General features: G+C 36.9%; 1 protein-coding gene across 2 annotated transcripts in view; it reads left to right on the top strand.

Moving 5' to 3' along the window:
• MARCHF6 (membrane associated ring-CH-type finger 6) overlaps nt 1-22,821 on the top strand; it is a 76,435-nt gene that overhangs the window by 18,144 nt on the left and 35,470 nt on the right. For both annotated transcript variants that reach the window (XM_082836605.1, XM_082836604.1), the window contains exons 2-10: nt 643-739; nt 1,559-1,632; nt 4,624-4,767; nt 9,322-9,394; nt 13,389-13,557; nt 15,065-15,254; nt 16,861-16,922; nt 17,542-17,574; nt 20,453-20,504. In XM_082836605.1, the coding sequence (XP_082692731.1) occupies nt 643-739; nt 1,559-1,632; nt 4,624-4,767; nt 9,322-9,394; nt 13,389-13,557; nt 15,065-15,254; nt 16,861-16,922; nt 17,542-17,574; nt 20,453-20,504 (894 nt within the window). The remainder of the gene's footprint in view (nt 1-642; nt 740-1,558; nt 1,633-4,623; nt 4,768-9,321; nt 9,395-13,388; nt 13,558-15,064; nt 15,255-16,860; nt 16,923-17,541; nt 17,575-20,452; nt 20,505-22,821) is intronic.

The raw sequence follows: 22,821 nt of genomic DNA, 5'->3' as shown, positions 1-22,821 counted from the left end.
AGACTAACGCTAGTGCCATGAGAATCACTTGGGGCGGGGATGGAGGGAGTGAAGGAAGAGCTGCTGCCCTTTGGTGGCCGACCAGTAGCCCTGAGCTTCCGTAGTTTCTGCTTAAGGTGGCCTCTGACTCGCCTCTCTCTGGCCTTCGTGGTCTTGGGGTGCCCCCTCCACACGCTATTGTGTGTGTGTCTGTTCCTGTCTCTCCCTCTAGGGCCGCTCTGCTGTTTCGATGTGTTTTTGTGAAGTTTAAACTTCACAAAAAGGACCGGACTTAGGACTTTAGACGTTAAACTGTTAGGACAGGAATGGTGAAGTGATTTTGCATATTTCTATCTATAATCTGTTAGTTATGAGAAAGTACAGTTTCAAGTAAACCACAGTTTCCTTTATTTTCAATTTTGATTTATTTACAGAGCTCTCATACAAAGGGACAGTTGACCTTTTATATAATAGAAAATTTTTAAGTTTCAGATATACTAGATTATCATCCTGTTCACACTTTTTAGTTTTCCATGATGTTGATTAATGTTTTACCTAGTGATAGAGTCTTGCTTTAACATGCAGTATTTTAGTTTTTGGTGGCCTATTATTTTTTTAAGAGTTATAACCAAAGATAATTCAATTTTTCTTTTTCATTAATAGACATATGTAGAGTGTGTCGGTCAGAAGGAACACCTGAGAAACCTCTTTATCATCCTTGTGTGTGTACTGGCAGTATTAAGTTTATCCATCAAGAATGGTGAGTCATCCTTTTAGAAAATTTTTATGTCTGAGCTTTTCTGTCATCTATATAAGGGATACTGTTTCAGTGAACTTTCTCTGTAACTAGTTATTTCTTTAAAATTTTTTTTGTGAAAATTTGGAAATTACCCATATTTCTTATTACCATGCCATGTCATTTTGGTATATTGTCTTTCAGATGCACGTGAGTACCCATTTGTTTATTTCTACCATGGAGAGCTTATGTTCGTGGGAAGTGTTATAGTGTTGTAGTTTTGCTTGGCATGATTATAGTTTACATTTAGGAAATGCTTTGTGTAAGGTAATAACTCAGTGCTTGTATACATTTTAACTCATTTAATCCTTACAACAAAACTGCAAGGTGGAGTATGATTATGATTTTATGATTATTCAGATGAGGGAACTGAAGCATTAAGTTAAGTAACTTGTTCTATGTCACACAGCCAGCCAATTAGTGATAGACCTAGCCACCAGGTAGCAGTATCCTTAGACCAATATTAGAACTGATGTTGATGCTTGGAGGTTCTTCTGTATTCAGTTATCTTTGAGGACGTTACAATTTACTTTGATTAGTTAATTGTTCAGTTAATTGAAACTGCTTTTTAATAGAGGAAATACATGTCATTTTTATCTTTATCTGTTATAATTCTGTACTCTTAGAGGGCATTAATGATAAAAAGTTTAGGACTTTCTAAATTTAAAATTGTAAAAGTTCTGTGATATGTAAAATTTTAGTAAAGCAATATTAGTTTTCAATGAAACCTTAAAAGTTTTTTTGTTATAAACACTATACTTATGAATGTATTTGTAATTGCAGCTTAGTTCAGTGGCTGAAACACAGTCGAAAAGAATACTGTGAATTATGCAAGCACAGATTTGCTTTCACACCAAGTAAGTTCTTTCGAAGTTTTCACTGCATTTCTAGGTTATAACTGGCCACATAAAGGTGTTTAAACAGTTTTAAAGCAACTGTGTTCAGCTTAATTTGTCTTTTATGGTAATAGAAAGTATTGCTATAACATTTTGGAAAATATTTTTAAAAACTACACGTCAGCTTTTAATACACCACACGTCAGCTTTTAACACACCACACGCACGTGATTTAATTTGTGGGATATTTCTTTTTTTTTTAGACAAGTTCAGACGTGTACAAAGGTATAATGAGCCTGTATGTATCCATCACTCAGTTTCATCCATTTTCAACTCATAGCCTTTACATGTCATTCCCTATGCTCTTGTTCTCACCTCTCCATCCTTATTAAAGCAAATCCCATCATTTATGATTTCATCTGTACATATTTTAGCATGTATCTCTAAAGAGTAATGGTTTTTTAAAAAAAATACAGCTATAATACCATTATTTACCTAGAAAAATTATTGATGCCTTGAATTTGTCAAATATCCCATCCGTGTTCAAATTTGGGACATCTTTTGAGTTTAAATTATGTTGGTTGGAATAATAATAAAGACAAATACTTAACTCACTTTTTTAAAATAAGACTTTTTAAGCTCAGTATTTTGTAGGCTTTGGTAAATATTTTGCAGATCTGTAAAATTCTAATTCTATTTATAACTCCTTTACCTATTGATTGATACTTAATATTGTTCATCTTAAATAAGTAGAGGTTTATACTGGCAGGTTATCAATAATTTGAAGCACATTTTCATTCTCGGATCCTAGTATATTGCTCTCCCCCCCAGAGGTTTTTTTATGCTTTAGTTTTTGTTTGTTTTAAGCATCTTGAGCTGCTGAGTGTAAATTCTGTAAATTATTGTTAGTTTTACCTTGTCTTTATGTGATGAGTGTATATAATTAAAATCATTACAGTTTCACTTTTGAAGCTTTGTATTCATAGTGCTCAAAAAATGTCAATTCTGTTATTTTGTAGTCTTTAATTTTCTGTAGGGCATAAAAACTGTACAGCTTAAGGTTTATTGGAAACTGCAAGACTAAATAATTGAATATCTTCATGAAGTTTGATTGATAAGAAATACTCATGTGAGCTTCTTTATTCTGAGGCCAATAAAAGCTTGTGTTTGTACCTTTTAGTTTTCATTTGACATCATGTGCTCTGTTTATCTTTTTCAAAAACTCTGTTTACTGGTTTAATGACTTGCTCCTGTATATCAAAAATCCTCTAAAGTACTGATCTTTGTGGGTATGTTGTAAAAAGTTGCTGTTTGTTACTTGTTCACTCCTTTGTGTCTATAGCTGTGAACAGTTTTGTAATAGTGCTCTCATAAATTTCACATCACTGATTTTAAAACTTTATTTCTCATAGCTCTTTGTTTTGGCCTTACTGGAGAAAGAGGCCTTTGTTCCTTCTGTATGTTTTTTCGGAGAAATCTGTGGTAGAGCCGTGGTTTTCACTGGAACCGTTTACAAAAGAAATCTTTCTAAAATGTGTGTACATAGGTTCTGGTACCAATTCCAACATGTGTGTGGGGTGGTTTTCCCTACATCAGTGAGCAGTTCTGCAGGACACCAGCTGGGCGTCCTACAGTTTAACCCACTTCTCATACTGTCTGCTCCAAGATAGCATTCCATTCCACAGGTTGAGGGCTCCGTCCTTAAAGGACTGGTGTCCCTCAACCCCCTGCAGATGCTAGTCGCAAACCCAGGCTGTTACTTTTGCTTTTGCCTTTCTGACCAACTGACTTTAAATCAGGGGTTCCCAGTGACCCCTTCATTGATCTGATTAATTTGCTAGAGTGGCTCATAGAACTCAGAGAAACATTTTACTTATTAGATCATCAGTTTATTATCAGGAACAGCCAGATTGAAGAGATGCATAAGGTAGGGTATGTGGGAAGGGAAACTGCACCATTTTCCCCAGATCTACTTGTTTTCACCAGCTGGGAAGCTCTCCGAACCTGAGGCCTTACGGGTTTTTATGAAGGCCTCATTACATAGGCTTGATTGATTAAGTCGTTGACCGTTGGCCATTGGTTCTACCTTCAGTCCCTCGCTCCTCCCCAGAGGTCTGAAGGGTGGAACTGAAAATTCCAACCCTCTAATTACTTGGTTGGCTCCCTTGGAAAACCCGTGCCATATTCTTTCTCCCCACCCCTGCCCCAGACAGGTTCAAAAGTCATCTCATTAACATAACAAAAGACACCTTTATGGCTTACGTAGCTTAGAAAATTCCTAGAGTTTCAGGAGCTGTGAGCCAGGAACTGTGGACGAAGACCAAATGTATATGAGAAATATATTTTGGTCATTTGAATGACCAGATATGTATTTCTTATAAATCACAATATTACCTGTGGCAGAACCTCTTTTTCTGAGTATTGAACCACACTTTGCAGAGAAGTGGGAAGACCTTAATTTACCATTTGGAATGTTGATTATTGTGCTAAAATGGGGTGGGGAGTGGCTAACAGACGTCAGCGGGCTGTTGGCTCTTACAGGAAGTGGCTCTGCTGCAGATTGTTGTGCATTTTGAGTGCTATTTCTGAGGCTGGCATGGGGGAGGGTTCTTTCTTGATGACATCTGTCAGCTTCACCTTTTGCTCCTTTTTGCTTTATGTGATCTTTTATTATTTGAGAAACCAGATAATTATAGTGTTTGAATGCTGAAATATGTGTAAATTAGCATTACATAAAGTTCCTGGCTATGAGTGAGGGATGTGTACTTCTCTTGAATATTTTTTCCTGCTCAGAGGCCTGTTTCATTGGCTTCTACATTTCTTATGTGATTTGCTCTCATAAATGACTTCTGGGTAAATGTAGTATTTTATTGCAATTATTTGATTCATTTTTCTTATAGGAAAAAATATTTAAGTGCAATTGCAAATGTTGAAAGTTAAGATAGTGCTACCTGCCTAGAATATAACCTATTTGAATCTTCATGAAATTATGTGAACGTTTTCCCCTTATAGTTTATTCCCCAGATATGCCTTCGCGGCTTCCAATCCAAGACATATTTGCTGGACTGGTTACAAGTATTGGCACTGCAATACGATATTGGTTTCATTATACACTTGTGGCCTTTGCATGGTTGGGAGTTGTTCCTCTTACAGCATGTGAGTATTCATTCTTCTGTGGCTGGAGTTATTTAAACATTGCACAACTATTTAATATTATAAAGTAATATGGCATCATAGTTTTGTTCGAATGATACTTAATTATTTGATATTATAATGTCATGTATTAGGAAAATCTCATTTAAGAAATATTATTCAGCTGAATAAAAACCATTTTTTAACAGGTCAGTTTCTTGAATGAATGTGGGAAAGAAAAACACAGCATACAGAGGCTAATAATGAAAGTTCATGAAAGAATTGAAAAAGCTAAATCAAACCATAATTAGAAGGAAATTGAATTTTATTCCTTGAAGTTTATTAGAGCTTTCAAGGATGACAAAAGATGGGTTCTTTTGAGATTTTTTTTTATCCCCTTTTAAAATACACATATCTAATGGTGCTGAATAATTGGGAAGCGTGTCTTTCAAATATAGGAGGCTCTTTGGGAGATTGGTATACTAACTCTTAGTTGATTCTTTTTAGGTTCTTTGTGTTCTTAAAGACATGGAAAGGGGTCGATAGTATATGGTGCCAGAGTATATAGATAGGATTCTTTAAAGTTAACCACAAACAATATTTTTTTTTTTTTTTTTTTTTTGCTGTACGCGGGCCTCTCACTGTTGTGGCCTCTCCCGTTGCGGAGCACAGGCTCTGGACGCGCAGGCTCAGCGGCCATGGCTCACGGGCCTAGCCGCTCCGCGGCATGTGGGATCTTCCCAGAACGGGGCACGAACCCGTGTCCCCTGCATTGGCAGGCGGACTCTCAACCACTGCGCCACCAGGGAAGCCCCACAAACTATATATATATATATATATTTTTTACAAACAATATTTTTAAATAAGTATAATAATATCCTCATGTCTCCTTAAAATAAAGTAAAATAAACTCGATCAGTTATAAAAATGAAAATCTTACGAAAGTAGCAGAATAGGTACTATTCACTTGAAGAGTGAATTAGTGAGCTAGAAGATTGAGCAAGGAGTTCTCCAGGATGTAACTCAGAGACAGGAAGTTGCAAGTATGAGGGAAAAAATTTGAGAGATGGAGGCTACATCCGATTGTTTCAGTATCTGTCTAGTAAGTAGTTCCAGAGGGTAAAAGAGATTGAAAGAGAGAGAGCTGACTGTGATAAAGGAAAAAGACAATCCTAGACACATTGTGAAGTTTTCCGGTGCTGAATAGGGTGGTATATAGATGTTATGCTTTCAGATTATCCTACAAAATCATGAAAATCAGACTGGCATCAGACTTAAAGTCAGCAACATTGAATGTTAGAAGACAGCAGAATAGTCAACACATGGCAAAATTTTTGAACCCAAAATCTTATTATTCTCAGATAGAAGGACAAAATACAGACATTTCAATAGATGCAAGGACTTGGAAAGCTTACTACCTCAAATCATTTATGAAAAAAGTGTTTGAGAATATATTTTACTAAAACGAGCAAGGAATCAAAGACAGGGAAAGGTGTGAGCTCCAGAGAAAAAGAAACAAGTGCTTCTTATAGCTAAATCATAATTGTTGTTAGTCTACAATAATTAATAATTTTTTAGGTATCAATTGGAAACTAAAATTCTAGATGATCTTAACGAGAGAAATTGTGAGGGGAGGATAGAATTGAGAGCTTTTTAGGTTGTCTTATTTGTGGTGAAATTATAGATGCTTTAGATAAAACAGGAAAATACAGTGTAATTATGCATTAAAAATACAGGAGTAACCAAGTAGAGTCCAGAACTGGCAAAGGTGATAAACAGCAAAGGTGCCACTGCTGCTGTTCAGGGGAGGAAAGATGGTCTTTTCAATAAATGGTACAGCATCAACTGGATGGGCATGTGGAGCAAGTGACCCATACCATTACCGCCCACCTGACACAAGTTAACTTTAGATGGTCGTAAACCTGAATGTGAACATTAAAACCAAAAAACTGCTAAAAGAAAGTATAGGCGAACAACCGTAAAAGAAAATACTGAGAAATTTGACTTAATTAACATTAAGAACTTTAATTCATGCTCAGATAGCTTTGAGAGAGAAAGGCAAGCTACAGAGTGAGAGACGGTATTTGCAATACACATATCCAGCAAAGGACTTGTATCCAGGATATATAAAGAACTATATAAATCAGTAAGAAAAAGGAAGACAGGCCAATTAAAAAGTAGAACAGCAGATTTGAACAGGTGTTTCTGGAAAGAAGATTAAATAGCCAATACACACGTGAAAAGGTGCTCAGTATCATTAGTCACCAGGGAAATGCACAAGAAGATGCTGCTATGTACTCAGAAGAATGGCTGAAATTAAAAGAAAAGACAGTGCCAAATCCTCCTTAGGATGTGGAGCATCTGCAACATGCATACATTGATAGTAAGAGTATTATAGTATAGCCACTTTGGGAAGCTGTTTGATGTTATCTATCAGTGGTAAATATTATAAATACCTTATGATCCAGTAGTTCTGTTTCTGGGGATGTTGCTAACAGGAATAAGGACCTTGTGTCCACTAAAAGACGTGTGTAATGGTGTCGTCACTGCAGCTTTGATAATAGTAGTTTAAAACTGGAACCAACCAAACAACTATCAGCAGTAGAATGGATACAGTGTGGCTTATCCCTATAATGGAATACTACATAGTGGTGAAAAAGGAGCTGGCTGACGCAACATAGAATAACATGGATAAACTTCACTTCTTTGAGAAAAAGAAGCCAGGCACAAAAGAGTATGGATTGTGGGATTACATTTATGTGAAATTTTAAAATAGGCCAAATTGATCTATGATGATAGAGATCAGAATAGTGGTTACTTTTTGCTGGAGATATTGACTGAAAAGGGTCTTGAAGGAGCCTTCTGGGGAGCTAGAAATGTTGAGAATCTTATCTGGCTGACAGTTACTCGGATATATACGAATATAAAAATTCACCCAGACACACTTAATATTTATGTAAATTTTATCTTAATAAAAAAGTAACAAAACTTAAATTTAAGTAACTGTTAGGAGAATAGAAATAAGATGATGAGTTTTCATCCCAGGGAGCGGGAATAGGAAGCAGTGAGTAAAATTTGTAAAGTCTGACAAAAGACAGGAAAGACAAGAAGGGGGGGCCGAGGAAGGGGAGTAAAAGAGAAGAAAAGATAAGATTGCAATATCTGTGATCATAGGGTGTAGATAGAGCCTCATAACTGTGTATGTATAAAAGTGTTCCGCTACAAGAGATAAGTACGAAACAGCCCAGGTTAATGCTAGAGGGATTTGTTAACAAAGGCTGACAAAACGCAGGAACAGTATTCGCCAGCCAGATATTATTCAAGATGAAACACTTTAAATGAGGAACAGCATTTTATTTCATATTAATAAAAGGCATAGTCCACTAAGAAAACTTAAGAATTTCTATGCACCAGCAAACAGGACTTAGAAATATGTAAAACATTCATAGTTATAGTGGAAGACTAACACTTCTCTGAAATCAGTAGATCAAGTAGTCAAAAATTAAGTAAGGACTTTGAGGATTTAAGTAACAGGTAACAAGCTTGATTTCTGTTCTGAATTGTTTACACACACACACAATTAAAATCTAAATTATGTCACCCACTACACATTCTGTAACTTCTTTCTTTAAGTTAGCAATGTACCCGTGGCTGTCTTTTCCTGTAGCAATGTGTTGAGCTACCTTATTTTTAAGCACGCTAGTAAGGAGGACTTTAATTTATGAGTCTGTTTTCTTATCTACAGACAATTGACTGTTTGTCACTTTTACTTGTTACAAGCATACTTGCTTTGAATGTTTTATACATATATGTAAGTAATTTCTGTCACAGAAAATCTTTTCCTGTCTTTCCATTTTGACTTGGCATTTGAGAACAACCATTGAAGTCACTAAATTTTTGGTACAAGGCTATATAGGAAATGCTTAAACTAATACACAAGTACTGGTTTGAAAGAAAACCTCAGCTTTTGGGCCTCATTTCCAAATCTGTTTCTGCCTTTTCTGATTAAGAGGATGAGGGGATGGCTGTGTATTTGCCCTTACTTCATCTTTTCCCTTCATGGCCAGATTTAAGATTTTGTCCTTTTGAGGACCCTTGAATCTGTTTGTCAAAAATTGGTTGTTAGTTTGCTTCATAGCATTGAAGCATGTACTCTACTGAAAAGTCCTCTTAATGTCAAAAATGTGTACCCCCAAAACTTTATTTTCATGAGCAGACTCAATGAATTTTAGAATTCTAGGTTAAAGAAAATACTCTGTATTATAATTTTGGAGATCTTTTCTTGAGATTGGTCCCCCCGCCCCCTTCAAACATCTAAGCTCATTTAATAAAAACAAGTAAGTAAATCTAGAGAGAATCAAAACTTTAAACATTGTGTAACATTTATTCTTTACTGTCACTAGTTTTAATGCTTGACTTTTTTTTTTTTTAACTTTAGTATTATGAGGCTCAACCTTGCAAAGACTAAATGTTTATTTCAGTGGCATTCGCAGTGTTCCACTTTATCTGTTTAGTTGAGCGACTGTATGAGTTACGATGAGAGTTGTGACTGTATGCCTTCATGCCCTTTCTTGGTAGGTCGCATCTACAAGTGCTTGTTTACTGGCTCTGTGAGCTCCCTGCTGACACTGCCACTAGACATGCTGTCCACGTAAGTATTGAACCTCGTGGTGGTGGAAGGCTGCACATTGTGAATGGTGCTCATTTTTTCTTCTGCATACTTGTGTTTGTTGTAATTTGAAAAGTCCTTCTATTCCAAGGACAAATAATACCTTATGTTTGTTACCTATTCTAAAGTTACAGCTACAGTGGAAGTAGCTGACATATATAAATGATGTTTTAAAACATACCCATCTTAAAGGACAGTTTGGTAACGGTGGGACAGCTAGTTAAATAAGCTGTCGTGTAGTGCAAGAAATGTACTGTTCCATATAGTGATACGCTGGGCGTTCATTTAAACATGTGTTTTTAACAACACAGACATTTGAGTCGAATTTCTTTTTAAAATGTTTTTTGTGATTGTTAGGAGATGGACTGTAAAAACTTGTTCACTGTGGTGGTTTTACTGTATTTTAATTTGACATAAAGCTTTGTAATTGCGGTTTCTTGGGAAAGACATACATGTGTTTTCAAAATTATTGATGTTAGAAATGCTGTAAATGATAAACTGTATCAAGATCATTAGAATATTAAGCTTGCAAAAGATGGCACCTCTGTTTGTTAAAATCTTCTTTTGTACCCAATTGACCTTAGGTTTCTGATCCCTATGTCAGTAAGGGCAAAGAACAATATAAGACTGTCTTTTAGGACAGAAGCATGCGGAATATATTATAAAAATAAGCCAAATGGCAATAGAAGAGAGCAGGAGAGCATGTTACATTTCTGATAGAAAAGAAATCGAGGAGGTCTTTTAAGTCTCTTTTGTCTGCATCATTATTTTGAATCGTGGCTGAAAATACTTAGAAATATTAGATGTGTTTGCAACTTGTTTTTCCTGCTTGCTAGTTTTACCTTTTTTGGATAGAACAGGCAAGTTATTTAATTTATGTGTTTCTTTGGCAGTATAGGGAATAGATAAGATAAAAGGTTTTGAACTTGAACTTTATTTACATTACAACAGCTTTCGAAGTAATGTTTATAAGTAGACAAGGATCTTGAAAATAGGGCACTAATGGCTGTGGCCCTCATAAAAAGGAGAAGCAGTAATTTGACACACTTGAGAATTTAGAAATAGTGTAATAAGGTAGCCCTTTGTATGAAAATATTGACTTTCTATGAAATGATTCAGTGAAACAAATAGGACAGCGTTACTATTTTTGGACATCAGATTTTTATATCAGCCATCCAGAACACAGTCTTAGTATAGAGGCAAGAAAAATCAGTCTTGGCTGAAGTGTCATTCATATGTCTCCATGTATATGATGTAGCTCACCTCCGGCTTTAATTTAGGAATCGTATACGAAATAAACGCACATATTAGAAGTAGTGAGGGAGATCAGAAAAAAGCAAGGGGTGACTGCTAAGAGTGATGGAAGTTATATTTTAATATCTATGAACGAATAAAAGAACCGTTCTAAACAGGGCAGTCTTGTTCCATTTAGTGTGAGGCTAGAGTTGTATTTATCATTGTAATTTTTGAGAGAGCAGTGTAGCAGCCAGTCAGTATCTCAGTTGTTTTAGAAGAGGTGACTTGAGGTCCCATCTGTGCTGTTCAGTAAAGTGGGGGTGTGTTACTTCTTTAATGGTTTCTGTTTTAAGTGGCTAAATATGTTAATGTTTACCAAAGCTTAAATTGGTAGGCTTTGGCTTTGTGAAAAACAGGTGTTTATGGAAGCCATGTCAGTGAAAATTTAGTATTTTAGTCTCAAGTAAGGCAGTATTTTACTTGCCTACCACCTTTACTTCTTGTTGGCGGAACCATTAAACATCTGGTTTTTTGGCAAGTGTGATCACTTAGGTGATGCAAAGATGTAGCTGGTTGTAACAGAAGGAACCCTGACATTGGAATTTAAAAGTTGCTGCATATGCAACTTTTTGGTGACCTTGGGCAAATCACTGGACAGTTCTGAACCCCTGTTTCCTCATCTGTAAAATGAGGAAGATCATGCCTCAGGGATTTGGGCGGGCTGTTCAAAGATTAAATTCACAAATACATGTAAAAACTATATGTGAATTTTGAGCACTATGTTAATACATAGCAAAATTATCACCAAAACTCAGAGCTGTTGCTTGCCTTATGTTGGCAGGCTCTCCTTTTCTCTGTGACCTGATTGGTTAGTGGGCCACACCTGAGTTGCCTTCATGAGCTTCCTCATTGACATGGGAAGAATGCTGAAAGCTTGGTGGGAATAGTGGAAAGAAATTGTAAGCGTGGGTTGCTTTTATAATCTCATGCTGCCTTTTAGAATTTGAAGAATTGAGCCAGTTTTTCTGAAAGCACTTATAAGTAAATCACTTATTTTTTCTGAGTAATGTTTCATTTTTCTCTATAGAATCCATTTTCTGAAATTTTACTTAAAATTTCTTAATATCTTAGCAGCTGCTACATATTCTGTAGCTCGGTTCCTCAGCATCTCTAGGCACAGTCTATCAGTTAACTATTGCTGCAAAACATGCTGTCCCTAAAACTTAGTGGCTTAAAACAACAAACATTTTATTTGCTCATAATTCTGGGAGTTAGCAGTTTGGGCTGGGCTCAGCTGATCCATTTATCTGTTCGGCTCGCCTCCATTATGCATATGTGTCACTGGGGTTGGGTAGTCTAAGATGGGATACCTTGGCTCTTCCATATGGCTTCTCATCTTCAGAAGGCTAGTGGGGCTTCTTTACATGGTGGCCTCAGGGCAGCATTCTAAAGGGGTGAGAGTGGAAGCTTACCTGAAAGCTCTCTTCTAGGCTTTAGAACTCAGGAAATTCGCTTCTGGTCCAGACAGTTCACAAATCAGCCCAGATTCAAGGTGTGAGGGAAAAGGAAAGGATTCTACAGTTTGTCACCATTTAAAAATCTACAATAAACTCTACAATAAGCAGTTGCTGTTCTTATTGCTGATGACAAGGAAGGAGTAGAGAAGGGGGTATTTTAGTCCCAACCTATCAAAATTTTAATGGTCTGGAGGGGTCCTTAGCAAGGGGGTGATTAGTATTCCTCTTTTGATTAAGGTATATTCCAGATAACATCTGAGGGCCACATTAGTTCAGTTTGGAGCTACCAGGCTGAGGTCTCCCAAATTGACCCTTCCTTAAGTTCTCCATGGAGGGAAAAATGTCTATTATGGTGGTGAATTTTCCAAAGGCTACCAAGATTCTTGAGTTACCTTTGAATTACTCTGAAATCAGACATAGACCAGGGAAGGATATGCTCCTTCAGAGAGGAAAAGAACAAAGAGGTCTTCAGCATTATTATACTGCGTGTATTTTCATGTGAACCATACTTGATCTGTCTGGATTTGTTGAGAAACTAATATACTTTTGGTGTATTTGCAGTTGGCATCAAAAATTTAATCTGCGTTCTAAATGAGGCATTTGTAAAATGTACCACAGGCTCCTTTGCCTCACGCATTGTGTACTGTGTATTTCTCAGCCTTCCTTTACGTTGTCTTTAGGCCTTTCTAGAGGCCCTTCTCCACCTTTCTGATTTGCTGATTCTGTTCATTTACATGGGTTTAAGTATCAGCTAACTAAGTTGGTTCAACTTGTGTATAAAATAAGGATAAGGATATTCTTAGTAAGGGTTGGACAGAGTCATGTATCTTTAGGAAATTACATGTATTTAATACTTGACCTTTGTCAAGTATTTGGCTACTTTCAGTTTTTTGCTTGCTGCCTTCCTTTTTCTCAGCTATGTTCAAAGAGAGGCTCGATAGCCAATTTATGTAGTTCTGATGTTATTCTTTGCTTTCTATAATATGAACACATATAATACAAATATATAAATAAACATGTTTGGCCAGCTTATAAGATAGATAAATTGCCACCATCCTCAGAAATAATTCTTTTTGAGAGACTGATTTTTCACCAGAAAGTTATGACTGACTTTTCTTGTTCTTTCTGAGATTTTTATGTAAAGTGAATGTTGTTACCTTTGGTTTCTTAATTTTAAGTGTTCTTTGGAGTAATTCTATGTACTTTTTTTTTTTTTTAAATAGGGACAATTTGTTGGCGGATTGTTTGCAGGGTTGTTTTGTGGTGACGTGCACATTGTGTGCGTTCATCAGCCTGGTGTGGCTGCGAGAGCAGATAGTCCACGGGGGAGCCCCGATCTGGCTGGAGCATGCTGCTCCGCCCTTCAACGCTGCTGGGCATCACCAAAATGAGGTAGCTCCCTCTATCCCCAAATTCATTTTATTTGGGTAGGACATAAGAATTATTGTCACCCTCTAAGACCCAAACCCTTGACTCCCGTGTCCCTCATTGCAAAGCAGGACAGTGACAACGTTTGGGAGAAGATTAAAGGAGATGTGAAAAATCAAAAGAGTGCTGTTGTTACTTTGCCTCTTAGTTTTCTAGCGAGACTGGGAACAGTACTGGGGGTATACTGCATGCTCTTTCATTCCCTTTGCCTGGGTTAACAGCTTACCGCCGGCCTGGCAGTTAATATACAAACCTCCTGCCTGGGCTTCTGACGTGCTGCATAACATTAAGGAAGCCCCCTTACCCTCTTTGTTCATTAGTTTCTTCATGTGTAAAATGCCTCACCTTTGTTGCTTTTAGTAGAAACATTACCAAAAGTAGAAAAATTGGAGTACTGTTGATAACAGTCTTGTACAGTTTTACTTTTTATTTATGAGATGACATGCTTAGATACAAGAGTGTCTGCTAGAGACATTAAGAAGAGGAAGATATGATAAATGATTTTTATTATCTTGTTTACTGAGAAATTATAGGGCTGAAAATGTAAAAAAGAACCCAAACTGGCTACTCACAATACAAAAACAATGTGCCCTTTGTAAAATTTTATTATGAAAAAATTGACTATAAAATTCAAAATAATACTTAACGATACTTAACGACTTAATTTTTCAATTAAGGACCTTTGGCTTTTTTTAGTGTGAAGATTGATTTCATCAAATTCTGCCATACCCTTTTTTCTACAGAATTAAGAGTACAACTTCGCCTTTGAAAACCACACATATGAAAAATGGGACTATTAAGCAAGTTTTTACCTAGTGTTAATATTTTAATCATTGTACCTCATATTTTGAAGCATTTTAATACAGTTCTTTTAGAATCTTCATTAACTCCATAGGAGTTCAGTGTTTTAATTAACTACAACTAGGTCTTTGCAATTGGTAGGTAGCAGAATTCAGGAAGAGCCAGAGAAGGGTGCTTGTGGAAACTGATAAAGTTCATATGGACAGGCTTACCCTCCTGAGCAGAAATGAGAAACCTTTCCTCAAGTGTGAACTGAGAATTAAGTTATATATCAGTATGTGTGTAAACAGATACATAAATATATTTTCATCCCTGAAGTGGTCAGTAAAGACAAGAGATGCCTTATAAAGAAGGATTACGGAATGATGTATTCAAGATAGCCAGATTTGTTAACCTGTTTCCTGTAATGCTTTGTGAAATGTTCATCTCTAAATTATATTGAATGAATATGTACACTGTTAAATGAGTTTATGTTCTTACATACCAAGTTGATCCAAATTCAGATACATTTAGAAGAAATGCCCTTGAGAGGTGGGGTTTTTCTGGAATTTTAATAGAGTTTGTGTCTGTTTGCTAGTTTTGTTTTTTTTTTAGAAGGGAGGGTGCTATTTGAAAATAGAGCAAAACTGAGGCAAGTTAGCCAAATTTCTGGTCTCCTCTGTTATTTTAGGCTCCAGCAGGAGGAAATGGTGCTGAAAATGTTGCCCCCGACCAGCCTGCTAACCCACCAGCTGAGAACGCAGTGGTGGGGGAAAACCCTGCAGCCCAGGATGACCAGGCAGAAGAGGAGGAGGAGGAGAATGAGGAGGAGGACGACGCGGGCGGGGAAGATGCAGCTGATGCCAACAATGGGGCACAGGGTAATGGCTGCCGGCCTGTGCTCAGCCTTCCTTCACGACCATGAGTCCATTCCCAGCTCACCTTGGGGAGCATTGGAGTTTTCAAAATTTAATGGGTTTGAAGTTCTGTTTCTAACCTGTTTTTACTTTATTTTGGCAGACTTGCATTTATGGATATACATATGCATACTTTTTTTTTTTTTCTATGAAGCAGGGCACATTTTGAGTTTTACAGTTGTACTTTAGGGACTCCCCTAGTGGTTCAGTGGTTAAGACTCCGAGCTTCCACTGCAGGGGGCATGGGTTCAATCCCTCTTTGGGGAGCTAAGATCCCACAGTGCCGCATGGTGCGGCCATAAAATAAAATAAGATTAGATGAGATAAAATAAAATTCTGCTTTACACAGGACTTTTTATAGGATGGATGGGAAGAAATTATTTGTAAGTTGGAATAGATCCTGTTTTTTTAAAATGGAACTTGATACAGTTTTATCTTATTCCTTTGCCATTTTTATTGAGTCCGTACAACTTTTATTATCAAAGAAGAATTCTTGAAGTGTACTCTGCAGGCCAGATAGCACCCAAAGAAACCAGTTTCTCATTTTCTGGCAGTATAACTCCAGAGTGGTAAAGAACTTCTGAGACCAGCCTGTCAGTCAGCTGTCAGTAGGTCACCACCTTCTTTTCTTTCCTCTGGCCCCAGAGTTTTCCTGTCAAGCACTGCACTGTCTCTGGGTCCACTTATCACTGCTGATACCTGAGTGTTTCTTGTGTGCCAGGCACTCAAACACCAGGTCCCTGCCTTCATGGAGTTTCTGGTCTAGTGACGAAGTAGAAATATCCAAGTGAACAAGTTTGTTATTACACATTGTGGTAAATGTGCACGTTGCTCTGAGGATGCTACTGAGGAGAGACCTATTTTAAATAAGGTTCCTCAGGTAGCTCAGAGTAAGTGATATTGGAGCTGAGACGTGAAGGATGAAAAGAAGCCAGTTGTGTAATGGGAGCAGGGGGCCTTTGCAGGGAGAGGTGGGTATATGTTCAAAGGCTCTGAGACTGCGGCTCCTGTACCCTAGTGGTGGCCCTTGTTTCCTTCTGTTTGTCTAATGCAGTAGGTCCTGCCTGGTCTTCCTTCTTCCATTCTTGCTCCACATAGTGTTTGTACTGCTCTCTGCCCTTAAAATCTGTCAGTGATCTCCCCATTATGTTAAAGAACAAAACAATTCAGACTTCACATTCCTCTTGTATGATCAGATCCCTGTCTGTCTGTCATACTGCATCTTCTGCCACCCTCTCCTCCTCACCCAGAGAATTCTAGTCCCCTGGCTTCTTCACTTTTCTCAAATCCACCATATTCATTCTTGATTTAGAGCTGTTGAATGCCTCTGTTTCACATAACCCTGCTTATTTTCTTTCTAGCACTTATCACAATCTAGAATCATCTTATTTTATATGTTGTATTTGTTTATGTTTTTTAAAAATTGCCTAACAAGCAAATACTCAGTTTGGAAATATTTTAAGTGTGGTTTACCTTCTCAACAACAGTTATAAAACACCAAATTAAAAGAGTATATTTATTTATAATTCAAGTTCTATCAGTAATCTCTAAACTACAATTATATTTCCAGATGACATGAACTGGAATGCTTTAGAGTGGGACCGAGCTGCAGAAGAGCTTACATGGGAAAGAGTGAGTAAGACTTCTTTCTATCAAGTATCCTAGTGTTTTAATCCTAATGTATATCTTAAAGTTGACCATATTTAGATGTATACACTAATTTTCCAGTTACATTTAATGAAAACAATTACCAGAACTTCAATTTCTAGGGAAAATTAAGTAATGTATTATTTGTGATGAAAATATTAAAAATATTATGATAAAGGTCTATTGATACCTTTTTCTATCTTCTGGCCTTTAATACAAACCTTGCTCCACTTACAAAATCTTTAACTTGAAATTGTGCACTTTTGAAAATGAAGTAACAATTTAAATTTAAGTATTATTCTGATGCTTCAGTTGACAAAGTAATACTGTTGTATCATGAAATCTTGACTGGCTCCATATCTACTGAGTTGAAACCCAAGATAGAAAATTTTAACTTTATAATCATATAATTTGGATTAAAAGAAGATACAAAATATAAAACTCCCAAGAACAGAAGTTTTTCACTCTCTGAAAATGATAGGCTGTATTGGAAAGTAGTGGGTAAATATTATGTTTAAAAATATTAAAAGGAAAATGAGCTTTTTTCATAAATAGAATAAAAAATCCTGTTGCATCTTAAATTAATGCATATTATTTATTTTAGATGCTAGGACTTGATGGATCACTCGTTTTTCTGGTAAGTAAAGCTAATCTTTTTTTTTTTTAATTAATTTATTTTTTGCTGCGTTGGATCTTCATTGCTGTGCGTGGGCTTTTTCTAGTTACGGCGGCAGGGGCTGCTCTTCGTTGCGGTGCATGGACTTCTCACTGCGGTGGCTTCTCTGGTTGCGGAGCATGGGCTCTAGGCCTGAGGGCTTCAGTAGTTGTGGCACACAGGCTCAGTAGTTGTGGCTCATGGGCTCTAGAGCGCAGGCTCAGTAGTTGTGGCACACGGGCTTAGTTGCTCCGCAGCATGTGGGATCTTCCCGGACCAGGGCTCGAACCTGTGTCCCCTGCATTGGCAGGCAGATTCTTAACCACTGCGCCACCAGGGAAGTGCAACCTAATCTTTTTAAATAACAGAATTGCGACTTAATTATTTGTCTTAGTGATTCAGTGATTTCAGATTTACAGTATGTTCTGGCTTTTTATATTAAAGGTCAGAATGCCCTGTGATTTTTGATTACTTAATATGTTGAAGAAAGTCTGTTTTGTGCATTGAAAATAACTGGCAAAGCATAAAGGTAATATTATTTACAAAGGAAATTATTAAACATATTTGATTTTTAGAAAATGAAATTCAAAGTTGATGGTAGTTAAGAATACTTGGCTTTCTTTTAAAGTCCCACCTTGGTGGGACTTCCCTGGTGGCGCCATGGTTAAGAATCCACCTACCATTGCAGGGGACACAGGTTCAATCCCTGGTCCGGGAAGATCCCATGTGCCGTGGAGCAACTAAGCCCGTGCGCCACAACTACTGAGCCTGTGCTCTAGAGTCCATGAGCCACAACTACTGAGCCCGTGTGCCACAACTACTGAAGCCTGCACGCCTAGAGCCCATACTCCGCAACAAGAGAAGCCCGCGCACCACAATGAAGAGTAGCCCCCGCTCACCACAACTAGAGAAGGCCCTCACACAGCAACGAAGACCCAATGCAGCCAAAAATAAATAAATAAAATAAACAATAAAAATTTTAAAAAAATGATTAAAAAAAGAAGTCCCACCTTGCAATGTTTAACGCCAGAACTGGTGAAAACAGCGCAGTTTTACACTATTCACAGAGGGAACCCCCTGTTTGTTGCGCCTCTCCTATCTTTACCTTAATAATAAAGAGTACAACTGTAAGGTGAAGAACAGTTCTTTAATTAACTTGTTCTTTAAGGAGAAATGATGCTCTTCTCAGGTTCTGTAATACAAAATCACTTGCCATTTGGGATTTTTAAATAGCTTTAGGTATCAAGATGACTTTGGCTGCAGGTAGCCAAACCCCAGCTGACCAAACCAGTAACACAGGAGGAAGTCCAGAGGCAGGATGGGCTTCAGGTGTGCTTGATCCAGGGGCTCAGCAATGTCATTGAAGAGTCAGATAATTTCCATCTGTCTCCTCTGCTTTCCACAGTGTTGGCTTCCTCTTCAGGCTGGCTCCTCAGGCCAGAATAGGAAGTTGAGGTTAGTAGTGTGAGGATTTTGAGGAATGTGTTTGATGATAATTCACAGATTAGTAAGAATGTGATATTAGTGAGCTCCTATTCAAGGCTTGAGTATGGTCAGTATAGAAGGTATTATTTGGCTGTATACTCATTTCTGTACTTTATCAGTCCCTCGTAGATGAGTGATAGAAGTCGTTGAGGCAGTGGTGTTAATTCAAATCCATTCTAATTTTTAGAAAAAAACCACAGGATGACTTCATGCATTTGTTACAAATTATTCAATATGTACCGTGTGCCAGCTGTGATAGTTACTGGATGATTCAGAAATGAATGAAATAGGGTACCTGTTCTCAAAGACTTTATAGTTTAGTAGAGAGAAATGAACATGTAAACAAGGAACTTTAGGTAAAGACTCTGACAAACAGTGTGTATAGGACACGAGAGGCATAGAAGAGGGCTTAGTCAGGCCTTTCTTAGCAGAGGGGAGTTGTCAGCAGGGAATTTTTATAGAAGATAACTAGAGGTTGAGGCACAAAAGATATTGAGGATAAGGACAGTTTGGGAGCCCTTAAGGCAGAGAAGCTGAAAAATTCAAGTGATATGAGCCCACATGCTTAAGTAGGAATGTACAGTAGTAGTCCTCTCTTAAACAGACTTATCATCCTCTTGCCACTTGGATTTGTGGCAAATTGGGAACCTGATTAGAATAATCTTTCTAAAAAGAAAATCTTACCATGTTAAGATTCATGAAAATATTCCTCCATGGCCCCCTTGGAAGGATCATTTAACTTGATTGTAGGAGGAGGTAGTGGGCCTGGGCGAACAGGCTTGGGTGTCCCGATAGCATGGAGCGTGACTGAGCACATGCGGAGGAATAGATGGGTGGGCCTCATGTTGGAGGCGGTAGTACATAAGCGTGGAGTGTGGACAGGTGAGAGCGCATATTCTGAGACTTGAACAAAGAAAGCCATGGGGACAGAAGGGACCAGAGAAGATCAAGTGACCTTAAAGAAGGCATGAGAACACACTGGACACTGAAAGAAGTGCTGTGCAGTTTACATTGATATGTTGTTCAGAAATAATGTGGTTTTCAAATTTTTCTTTACTTAGAATTTTTTAGTGTCATATGACTTAAACCTGGCGATTATTTATGAGAATCTGTGTAGTTTGTGATAGATTATTAATTTCTGAAGAGGAAATGTTTATGGATTGATTTCTTTGATTTTTTTTCATGTGGACATTATGAACTTTAAGTTTCATTAGGTTTAGTTTTATGAGCTGTCTAATGAAAAATGAAGTTACACATAATTTCTGAACAAAATCTCAAAATTATAGTAAAAATATCAGTCTTATAACTAAATAAATGGATTAAACATAAATCAAATAGGAGATGAATATGTTTTATTAATGCTCTTTTCCTTTAGGAACATGTCTTCTGGGTGGTGTCTTTAAACACACTGTTCATTCTTGTTTTTGGTAAGTGGCGTTTATGCTTTTATTTATGGTATTATGGTAGGAGTTTAGTTTTCTAAGAGTCTTGTTACAAGTTTTGTTTTGTTTTTAAACTTAGGAATATATGAAACAGTTTTAGACAGTCATCTGGTATAGGAAGACCCCAGGTATACAGTTACTTTCTTTCCTAAGCAACATTGACTACGGTTATTTACCAACTTTGCTTCTGTTGCGCACTTCTGTCTCTCTTTGTAGAAGCCAATTTTAGACTGACTTGAGACTATATAATATTCCACATCTGGAATTAATTTCGTGCTGATTATCTGTGTGTTCTTCCCTATGGCAGAAGATCTTGTTTTCATCTGTTAAAATCCTGACCAAGGCCTTACCAGAGACCTTGGCTTGGGATCTGTCGCAGAGATGGATATAGGCTTGAGGAAAGTGTAATTCCCCTCAGAACCAGATTCCAGCAAAGTTTACTTCCAAACACTTTAACAACTGTAGCTATGTGGATTCTGTGACAACACTAAGAGTCCCTCCCATTGGGGGTCATGAGAGTAAGGAAGGCAGGGTTGAGATGTAGCTGACAGGTTTTTCTGCTTTGGGGAAAGGTAAGGGAAACAGTTGAGTAAACCAAGGTTTTAGAATTCAGTTCCTCAAGGTGGAGTCTGATAGAATTGGGTTATTGTTAGACTGTACTATTGGTGTCTCATAGAGAGACCTCAGGCTGCAGATCTCTGTATAGGGAATATCTTTGAGAAATTCCTTCCTTAGTGCATATGAATTACTCCTAAGAAGGAGGAATATTTTCCAAGTTTCTTCCACCAAATTCCAAGTTATTTGCTCTGTGTTAGGGACAAGAAAGCAGTGTTTTCATCAGGAAACAGTTGTCTTCAATAGGAAGCCATATGGTCAAAGAAGAGACTGAATAAATAGATCAAGGATGAGACAGAAAAATTGTTTTCTGAATATTATCTATAAAAGAGCAAAAGAAATTTATCTGTATCTTGTTGAAACACAATGTCTTTTAAAAGTTCCATTCATTCTTAATTTTTAGTAGATATTTAAGATGGTGCAAATTAACAGGAAGCCCATTCTTTGTTGTTTTCCCTTGCATATGGGGGTGAAAATGTGTCTGCAGATTATTCTGCATTTGTTTCTCATTATGTAAAATAATTGATATATAGAGTGTGAAACTCTTGATTTTGACCAAATTTTCTTTGAGAGGAAAAAATGATCTATATAGACTTTAGTCTTTGTTCTTGTAAGAAAAGCTTAGTGCTAAATTAATGTTTAAAGGAATAAGTCACCTTTAAAGCATGAATTATAGAAATAAGAACTCTTGTTTATATAAAGCAAATCTCAACTAAGTAAATTTTTCTAATCCAACTTCCTAAGCTTATACTATGAAAAAAATTTTTTTTGTCTTAGTATGCACATTATACTTAGGATCTTTTGAAATGGAACAAGAAGTTTTCCTCTTTTTAGGAAAACTTCCTCTTTTTTTCAGGAATATGCTTTTCCTTTTAGATGAACATAGTCATTGGGATTAAGCAACACTCATGTTTCTTTCCTACTTGGGTTGCTTTACTGCAGTTTCCACTGGCATTCTTGGACCTTTGTGGTCATGTATTATACTTTGCAGAAATAAAACCTTACAGTGCTGCTGTCTCAGTAGAAGGGAACAATCCTAAGAAACTGATCTTAATTTCAGGGTACCTATCTAGTAGTTTCTGTGTAATGGGATAGAAATTGATTGTTAAAATTGGTGCTTTAGGTTAATATTTATATATATAAATAGAGTTGAAATTTGAAAGTTTGCCTTTCCCAAGGGCCTGCTTGAGTCGTCCTCAGAGTTGGGTGTGAGAATAAAATAGGAAAAATTCTGCATCTAGTTATTTCGCACGCTTTAAAATTTGCCTGTGCTTCATAATACACATAATATATTAATAAAATAGTATATGTGTATAATTTATAAAGAAATTCAAGTGTATTGGGAATACCTGTTAAAAAAATTTTCTACTTATGAACACTTGGTCAAAAAGGTTTGGCAGCCAGATCCCTGTAGATTCACTCTGACTTTTGTCTTTATGATTGAGTCTCCCTCTCCCCTTTCCTAATAATCTATACTGTTCCGTTATTTTTGCCATAAAAAAGGTAATTAAATTTTATTAACTGAGAATGAATTACAGTTATATTAACATGGAAGGAAAGACTTGAGGAAAAGAGACTATCAAAATTCTTAATATGAACATTTTAAGGCTATTTTCTTTTTCTTTTAAACATCTTTATTGGAATATAATTGGTTTACATTGTTGTGTTAGTTTCTGCTTTATAACAA

The sequence above is a fragment of the Leucopleurus acutus genome, assembly GCF_964270905.1.
Source record: "Leucopleurus acutus genome assembly, chromosome: 3".
In the NCBI taxonomy this organism is placed as follows: Eukaryota; Metazoa; Chordata; class Mammalia; order Artiodactyla; family Delphinidae; genus Leucopleurus; species Leucopleurus acutus.
The sequence above is the reverse complement of the archived record's forward strand: the minus strand, read 5'-3'. Positions and strand labels throughout refer to the sequence as shown.